At 38.2% G+C, this 9,386-nt stretch overlaps 1 protein-coding gene across 1 annotated transcript; it reads left to right on the top strand.

Annotated features, from left to right (window-relative positions):
* Positions 1-221: 221 nt before the first annotated feature.
* Positions 222-8,465, top strand: LOC104489835 (kynurenine/alpha-aminoadipate aminotransferase, mitochondrial-like; the record flags this gene model as incomplete). Its single annotated transcript, XM_010132042.1, has 8 exons — positions 222-287; positions 1,438-1,520; positions 2,784-2,880; positions 3,712-3,773; positions 5,980-6,044; positions 6,450-6,556; positions 7,209-7,310; positions 8,424-8,465. Coding segments are annotated over 8 exons (624 nt in total), but the record flags the coding sequence as incomplete, so codon positions are not given.
* Between the last annotated feature and the right edge of the window lie 921 nt (positions 8,466-9,386).

Raw genomic sequence — 9,386 nt, 5'->3', positions numbered from 1 at the left:
ACACGTGTCCTTGTACTGCCAGGGTCATATTTAATCTTATTAATAGCTTGATATCTAAATTGGGTATTTGAAAGCTTCTCTTGATACAGCCTTGTATGTAGTGAATGAGCAATCCAAAGGATCATGATATGGTCCTGGTAATAGGCCCAGCATATAGGAAGAACTGGATTTACAGTGTCTTTACTTTTTAACATATATTTCCTTTTTATTTATTTATTTAGCTTGCAAGAAAATATGATTTCCTCATAATAGAAGATGATCCTTACTACTTTCTTCAGTTCGAAAAGGTAATCCATCTTCCATACTCCTTAGTAACGCTTCCTTTTCTGGTCCAGGAGAGAACTAAGGTTTGAGCCATGGATGTTCCTTCTTCATGTCCTACCGAGATAGTTGTAGGCCTCATAGTCTATGCTACTTACAGTTGTTGTCCCCTTTGTGACATTTTATTGCATCAGTCCTCTTAATCAGTGGTTCAAATTCCTCAAGCCTTATAGAGGACAAAATTTCCTTTACTATTCAGAAAATGGCGAAGACTTTATCTCCAGAACACTGAAGCAGCACTTGACAATAGCGACCTCTTAATTCAGCCCACTCTCTTCTTCCATTCAGTTGAAGACTGCCTACTGCCAATCAACTTTATCTCATTTTTACCCCTTTGCCTTTTGGAGAAGCTGAGAGAGTTCTCCCAGATGTCACAGGAGGCAGTAGTGGATAGGCAGCTTCCCTCCTTCAAGTAATTTTTTCCCAAATGGGTAACAACTTTCTTCACACATGTACATACAGTTGCACAGTCTGCAAAAGTACCTAACTTCAGGAATAAAAGCTGGTCTTACAAACTTTGGTAGAAGCTAAAGTTCAGAATTTTTCTATTTTGAACTATGTTTCATGGGAGGAGGCAGTGAAACTGCTTCACTCATTGAATTACACTGTGTGGCTTTATTAGGGGGTGTAACAGGAGGAGGTGTAAAAGTAGAACTCTTGATAAGGAAAAAGTGCCGAACTCAGATCTTCAAAATTTGGTCATATCTTGTGATTTCCTTTTCTTAAGATAAAGCTAAAACCTACAGGCCCCCATTTCAGAATTTACAGTATCTGTTTACTCCATAAAAGAATCTTGGCGGAGAAATCATTATTTCTCTCTCCTACTGATGTCATCATACCGGTACTTGAACACTTGTATCCTGAACAATGGGCTAAGCATCAAAAAATAACTAGGCTGATTTCTTGAGACTTTCATAGAATATTGTAATCACATCTCAGACAGCTAGCCTAAACAATCGTCAGCAAGCTACTGGATTTTTTTCCTTGCAATGCACATCTGTAAAAAATTTGCTATTAAAATATTTCTTTAAGAAGTTATATCTTCATAATAAAGAAAATAATTCCATTATAATCCTTACTAGCACCTTCAATTTTATTTTTTGTTTTTCTTTCAAGCCGTGGGCTCCATCTTTCCTTTCAATGGATGTGGATGGCCGAGTTATCAGGACTGACTCTTTCTCTAAAATTCTCTCATCTGGGTAAGGCCAGCTTTGGACTGCTCAGCGTTGCCTGTTCAGTTAAGGCACAAGACTAATACTTCATACAAACTGATCAGTCACGTCATAGTGTTTTTTCATCTAATACCTATCCATTTCTGGAACGTACTTTTGGATCCACAGCTTTTCTCAGTCTGCTCACTTTTCATGTCATCTCTTGGCAATCATGTAACTCCAGATTCAGTTTCTTTTCTGACACTGATAGCTAAGCCACTTTCCCTAGGCAGCCCATTCTGGCAGACACCATCTAGGCAGAAAGACACATGCTGGATTCCAGATCTGTTCCTGGAAGTCCTAGGAGCTTTCCTCTCCTCTTCTTCCATTTTTCCTTCTATCTCTTACCATTCCTGCAGACTCCCTGAGCTTGTAATACAGAAGAGAAATTATGGCATCATTCTTCACAAACTTCATACAGTGATCTCTTGTCTCTACTGTTACCGGTCTTTCAGGTTGTTTCCACCTGCCTGAAAAAATAAGCTGGCTGTTTTCCATTTCACACACATCAATGTATTTGATTTTTAGCTTGCTTTTGTCTATTATCCTAATAGATATAAGAAAGTAAGGTGAATTCTGCACCAGCAGCTAGTGGATTATAACCCCGTCCCTGAGAAAGTGAGGAGACAGCATGATTCTAGTGTGATTACACTTTTGAAAGTGACACTGCAAAAAAGCATGATGCAGTTTTATCTTTGTCAAAGATGCATATGAGCTTACTGGTTCTATTTTTCTTCAAAGAAAAGCATCAGCCAATCTATAAAGATGGGTCATAAAATGAGTAAGAATCTAGTTTATCAGTCTAAATTCCATTTATTCTGCAGTACTGAAAGGGATTGAAAGAGTAAAGCTTTTGGCCACTTCCCACCTGTTTTTCATAAAGCCTGAGCATTCATGATTTCTCATTATGTAAAATCCTATCTCTCCTTCCCTTTGATTCATGCAATCTTAATTGTTGCAGAGGAAAGCAGACAAATGTGGGCCATGTCCTGAAGTCTCAGAACTGAGAAGCTACTATAAGCATTAAATGCCCTTAAATGTTTTTATTTCATAACTTTGCTATTCAGCCTATGAGTTGCATAAGCCTGGGGCTTAGGGCAGGATTAAGATAGAGATAAATGCATAAAACATCCTTACAATATCAATTAAATGGTTACATATTTTCCCAGTTATAAGTTAAACCATTACTCACACAAATTATTAGCACATTGCATTTCCGTGTTAACTTTTTTCACTTTTTTTTTTCCCTAGGCTAAGAATAGGTTTTCTGACAGGTCCCAAGCCTCTCATCGACAGAGTTACTCTGCACATTCAGGTTTCAACAATGCACACCAGCACTTTCACACAGGCAAGTACCAAACTGCCAACTGGATTGTGTTTAGAAAAGATAGCATATTTCAAGTTGTAAGGAGCCACAGATTAACAGCTTTGCACTTTCACAGTTGCTCTGCTCTTTTGCAGTTTTGTTTATAACAAGCACATTGTCAGTTCTGCCAAAGAAATAGAGACCACCATAGAAATTGCCACCAAAGCTGGAAGTCCTGTGCATGGAAAGCACAGTAAATATGTACTTAACACTCAGATTTCAAGAATCAAGGTTTAAAATACTTCATATCTCTTGCTAGTTGGATCACTTGAAAAACCTTAGTGTAAAGTGTACATTGGAAGAAGCACTTACATTTTTTTCTGGTTTTCATTCTACATTGTCATTAGAGCAATACTGGCAGCCCAAAAAGGCATTACAAAGCAGGCCGCCAACTACAACCCCTTTATGATTAGTGATGAGGAAGGGAAACATTGAGCACATCTAAGTATGCCTTCCATCTCCTTTAGTTCATCATAGAGGTAGCATTTAAAGCAAAGAGGCTGATATGGGCAGGAAAGTAAAAGCAATATATTGCCTTCCTTTTTCTCCCTGATTACACGTATTTAGCTCTCCATCCATTTTTCCCTCGCCCCACCCCAGCTTCCAAACACTGCCATGATATTTGGAGACAGCAGTAACATGGACTGCAATGGCCTGTTGCTGTTGCCACCTCTGTTTATAAAGGGCTTCAAGAGATCCTGCGTGCAGTTTTTTGCCTATGGAAATTTGAATGATGCATGAGGCTGTATATCTTGATTATTGCAAAATAGTCCTGTGTAAATTCAGTGTTGATGATGTGTTTTATTTCTTTAGATTATGATATCACAGCTACTTCAGCAATGGGGAGAAAAGGGTTTCTTGGAGCATATAGACAGGTAGGGTCATGTCCTATGCTGAATCCCATCATCTGTCATTCTGCTTCTCATTACCTACATAAAACATTCTTTGCAGTAAACAGATCAGAGGAGGTGCATCAGCCTTACGTCAAATTGGTAAGACAGGTCACCAAGACTGACAGTATTCATACAAGAGTCCTGAAGGAGCTCAGTGTGAACTTGCAGACATGCAAGTCAGAGCATGTAATCTACCACTACAGGCCAACAATCTGCCAGTCCACTGGCACAGTCATTGTGCAGCTTCCATCTGAAGGAAACTCGAGACGATGCTGGGAGCTCCAAGGCAGTGAATAAAGTTTTCATCACTGCTGAAGTAGTAGGGTCTATAGCAAAGGCTGAGATCACTAAGCACACAACCTGTTGAGAAAGACCCAGCATAGCTTCTATAAAAGGAGTTTTTGCCTCACTAACTCAGCGGGGCCTCAACCTCTAACATCTTTAATTTAAAGATTGTGGATGCTGATGGAAAGACCTAGAGAGAGCAGTGAGGTTCGCCTACACTCCCTAAACATAGCCTTTATCCCCACTCTTGGCATTTCTTACATACTGACTAACAAACATTTGTTTTTTATTTATTATGCTGGAGGAGCATAGTTTGTCTTGAGTATCCATGCTTCATTTCAGATGTCAAACTCAGATGCCATTAGAACTCAAAACTTCCTACTTCAGTGCGAGCGTGCTATACTCTACTGAGACCTGTAACAGGACTGTAAGCAAAGCGTGGAAAAAGTTCTTAATGTGTCACTGTAACAGCCACTTCTATCCCTTAAGCAGCAGCCTGTAAAGACCAGTATTTAAAAAAATAAAAAAACCCCGAAGCAGACACACCAACCCTAGCTTTGCCTTGTTTTAACAATTAGGAACATAAAGATAGGTTTTGCAGGGGAACTTGGACAACACTTTAGCTGAATTTTCAGCAGCTAGAAAAATATATCCTAAATGCATCTATTCACTTGCCACCTTCCTGTAGGCCAAAAGGCATCCTTGCTCAAGCCAGAAGGCTGTTCTTCTTCTTGAACTAATGAAAGCAGTGCTGCAGAGGAGTAGCTGCAACTCCTTATAACCTTCCAGACCAGTTACCAGGTCCAACAGCTGACTGCAATCTTCCAGGTCATTTTATTTGGACAAAGTTCACTTGTTAGATCATGCTTTTGAATAGGAGCTAGCCTAGTGTTTGGAGCAGCTGCATTTTTGTGGAAGTCTTGTATTACGAACACTTATAATTTCATTCCAAAATGAAAGTGAAGTGATAACAGAAAGGCAAATCTTGTGGCAAAAACTGCGTTAGTGAGATTTACCATTTCATACCAAATGTAGCCATTGGTATAGGCTGAGTCCCAAAACTATGTAAGTCTTTGGGGATGTTAGTGTTTGTCTCTCAGGTGTAATAAAATACATGCAGAAATCACAGCTATTGGTTCAGAGAATATTTTAAAAAGTCTCAAAGTAAAATGATGCAAATTACTAAGTATGTTTTCTCTACACGCATTTGCATCTGATCTATGCACTCCGTATCAGGCATTTCTCTTGTGTCTCCTGTTGCACAAATGATCTCATTTTACATCAACAAAAGCCACTGCACAAGACATGTCCACATTGAAACTTGGATTAGGGTAACTTTCCCCAGGAAGGTACTGAATTATTTGGAATTTGTAATTAAAGTGTGAAGGAGATAAGCTCAGAAGTTTAAAAAAGGGGAAGCTGTCAAGTAGTCATGACAAATCATATGATTTCCCTTTTCCATATTCAACCCAAGTGCACAAATACCAAGTCTGTGCTTTTATCTGTGTCTTAAGTCCTTAATTTTCTTCAGTATGCCTGTTTTGTGTGGTAAATATTGCTAACAGGGCTTGTTTCTGCTGGTATAATAGACAGAATGGATACAACATATGGAGAGATTCTATGACATGTGTAAAGTTTAAGAAGCAGCCACATAGACACTTCTTCCGTCTGATTGATCACTGCTTTGTTGGAGACACCCTTGAAGCATTCAAGATGTCTCTGATACGCCTAAGAAGTTTTATACACACAGTATACAGTGTTGTGCCTATCTAGGATACGCTCATATTTCCATTAAATGTGCACTTAGGTTGTTCAAGTAGAAAAGCTTTGCTTCTGCCTTTGGAAACCAGTGGACTCTGAAATGCTATGAGATCATGACTTTGAACTGATAATTTACTTTCAGAGTGGTGGAGTTCTACAGGACCCAGCGGGATGCAATGCTCATTGCTGCTGACAAGTGGTTAAAAGGTCAGTGAGGGCCTACCTATTTATCAGCTTTATGTTCAAGAAAAATCACTGAAGTTCATCTCTTGGCTCTGAAAAATTGTTTTATATTGTTTACTTGATCTGAAAGTAATCAACAAATACAGTTTGTTAATGCTTGGGATTTCTGTAATTCAGAGCAATCACTTCCACAAAAAGATTGAGGGTACCAGCACAAGTACCAGCTGGTGCACAAGTGCAGTAAGCCCACAAAGATTTTATTGGGAGTACTTGAAATTTGGCAAGTGTCGTCCTGGCTCTGTGGCTACATTCCCTTTGAGTTCATTGCAACAACAAATACACAACATCACTGGATCTGTAACATGTCAGTTAAAGGTGGGGCAGAATTTTCTTTCCTGATTCTCTTCTTTTCTCTCTCTCCCTCTCCAGACTTGGCAGAATGGTACCCTCCTGCTGCCGGCATGTTCTTATGGATCAAAATTAAGGGTGTTTCTGATACACAGCAGCTGATCATGGAAAAAGCTTTGCAGAAAGAAGTATGACCTATGGTTTAATGGCTTATGATGTTAAAAAGGAATGAGGGAAGGATAGAACAGATTTACCATGCCTATCTTGGCATATGCACACATATAAAAAAGCTGGGAAACTCGCTGTGAACCATCACGGTGTCTGCAAGTCAGGCATTGTTGCATTAATGAAACATTTTAATATCTGTATTCAGATGTTGATAGTTAATCATCTTACTTAAATTTAAACCATTATAATACATAGTACAATGTCACATATACAACATGTATATATAATATATGTACGTATATGAATGGTGGTTGTCCACTCTGTCTTTTTGATCAGAGAAATTAAGTGTGATTTTACATCTACAATTTAGAAGAGCCATCACTGTGTAATGAGTAAACTACATCCCACTCACTGGTGTTTCTGAACATTGTGATGATAAGCCAAACCTGGTAACCCACCAGCCTAGGAGATAAAAACCTAAAAGCCCCTTGATTTTGTTATGAAAAGTCTGATTCCAGGTTGCATATTTTTGGTTTCTTATTTTGAAGATAATACATTATGCCACCTTCTGATACCAGTGTTTCATCGGTGAGCCTTCTCAAATTTAATTTAACATAGCATTTTAAAACTGTTGAAATGGTGATAACTGGGTGGCTAATCAATTTTTCTTAGGTGTTACTGGTTCCTGGAGGAGCATTCAATATTGATAGCTCAGAGCCAAGTTCCTATGTCAGAGCCTCCTTCTCTCTGCCTTCTCCAGCCCAGATGGATCTGGTAAGGGACATTTTTTTTTACATTCTCATCAACTCGGTTTCTCATGAAATAATGCTCCCTTGTTTTTACTTCACCTTACAAGTTTTCTTGAATGTTAAGTGTAGGCTTTTTAGTACTTAGCTGATTAAGCAGTACTTCTGAAGCAGTATTTAGCTGTTCCTTAGGCAAGATACTCATATCCAAATTACCTGAAAGGTACCAAACTTTAGGACCACTTAAATTTTTTTTGTGCATCTCATACATGTAAAGTCTCATACTTAATCCTCCAAATCATTATTCATGAAGTCTGAAGTCACTGTGAGTTTTGCTGTTGGCTTTAGCAAGCAGACTTTCCACTCCTGAGATTGAACTACCTGTTTTCTTTTGTGTGTGTGTTGTCAATTCTTTACTAGAATTAACATGGTTTTTCTTTCATACAGTTGCTCAGAAACTAATCCTCTGTGTATTTTAGGAACATTTTGAGTGTTATTTGGTTGTATCTGTAAAACCAGTGGGAAGACAGATATTTGTGCAGATTTAATACTTACTTGATTCAGGTGCTTGAGATAATAGGTCAGGGTTTGTAGTCGTACCTCCATTCAGTTGTGCAGGTTTGTAACAGATAAGCACTTCTATTGCCTTTCTTTTTCTTCATCTGCATTTCTTCTATTTCTTTCCTCTTCTTTGCAAAAGTAATCCATAGCCATACTATTGGCAGTCAAATTGCGTATTTTATATGCTTCCTCACTCAACTGCTCTTCCTTTTCTTTCACCTCTGGAGCCTCTAGGCCCTTATATTAAGACAAAAGAGATACTCTTTCAGGGATCACTAGTTGTATTAAAAGTGCAACTGTGCAGTTGTGTCTGACATCCAGATAATCTTTGAATGTCAATATATGTATTTTTCTGTTTCAGAACACTGCCTTTTACTTTCTGTAGGAGAATTGGAAGCTTTGTCCAGTCAAAGCCCATATATGTTCTTATAAAAGGAAAACAAGATTTTGGCAGAGTTTTGCAGTATAAAATACTGAATTTGTATATGGATAGGGCAGTTTTAGTCACTTCACAGGTTTGGAGTGTCTCCTGTTTAAGTTCTGTGGAATATAAATGTGAACTATATTTGTGTCATTTCAGGCCTTCAAGAGACTGGCTGACCTTATAAAAGAAGCTTTGTGAAAAACCTAAATACAGCTCTTGCAGACATGAAAATTGTCTCCAGAAAATGTTTATTAACATTTGGCTTCCATCAGAATACTTTAAAAGCAAACACAATACAATAGAAGTTTCCTTAGATTGTTTCAGCTAAAAGGGCAAAAAAAGTAGAGAGTTAATCATTTGATTAATTTTTTTGAGAGGACACTGCAGTACTAAATGTATTCCAATTCAGAAACTTTTAAAATACTCAAAACTAAAATATTCTGTTTCCTGTCAAATCCACGCTTTTGTTAGATTTTATTTGATTTTTGTTTTGGCTTTTGTTTGGGTTGGGCAATGAGTAAATCAGTTACTTAAGGAAGTTGCACCTGAGGTGGTCTTAGCCACTATTACTTAATCCCAACTGATACATTCCTCCAACACCTTATGTTGGTGTTGGGTTTGTGTGTCACTTTTATTCTTGTCCTGCTGTGTGGCATCTGGTTTTGAAAATTTGAAGATCAGTATTTAATTTTACTAGTTTTGTCAGATAAAACTGAGGTAAGGATGTTAACAAATGGAAACTTATCCGGCAAAATTAAGCTGTGATTACAACTAAAACTATTTGGCCTAAGATCCCTTGCAGTGCGCATGGGTTTTGCAGCTCATTCTCTGATTTGTAAAAGGTTTTCTGAATGCTGTCTTCAGGTTCAGTCTGTGAATAATTACTGTGTTCCTGTGTTTGTTAGAAAATCTCTGGTTTGCAAAGGCATGTGGAAGTGCTAATAGAACTGCTCTCTGGTCTTTTTTAATCAATCAGACGTGCTCTTGAACTCTTCTGTAACTCAACAGGGGACATAGTGGAATGTACAATACCCTGACACTGCAAGATGTACAAAGCAAGCGAAATGAAAAGATAAATGTTTTGATCTGTAATCCCTTGGTCATTATCATTCCAACCGT

Source organism: Buceros rhinoceros, unplaced genomic scaffold, assembly GCF_000710305.1.
Source record: "Buceros rhinoceros silvestris isolate BGI_N320 unplaced genomic scaffold, ASM71030v1 scaffold15372, whole genome shotgun sequence".
Taxonomy (NCBI): domain Eukaryota; kingdom Metazoa; phylum Chordata; class Aves; order Bucerotiformes; family Bucerotidae; genus Buceros; species Buceros rhinoceros.
This window is presented reverse-complemented; position numbering and strand designations above follow the sequence as displayed.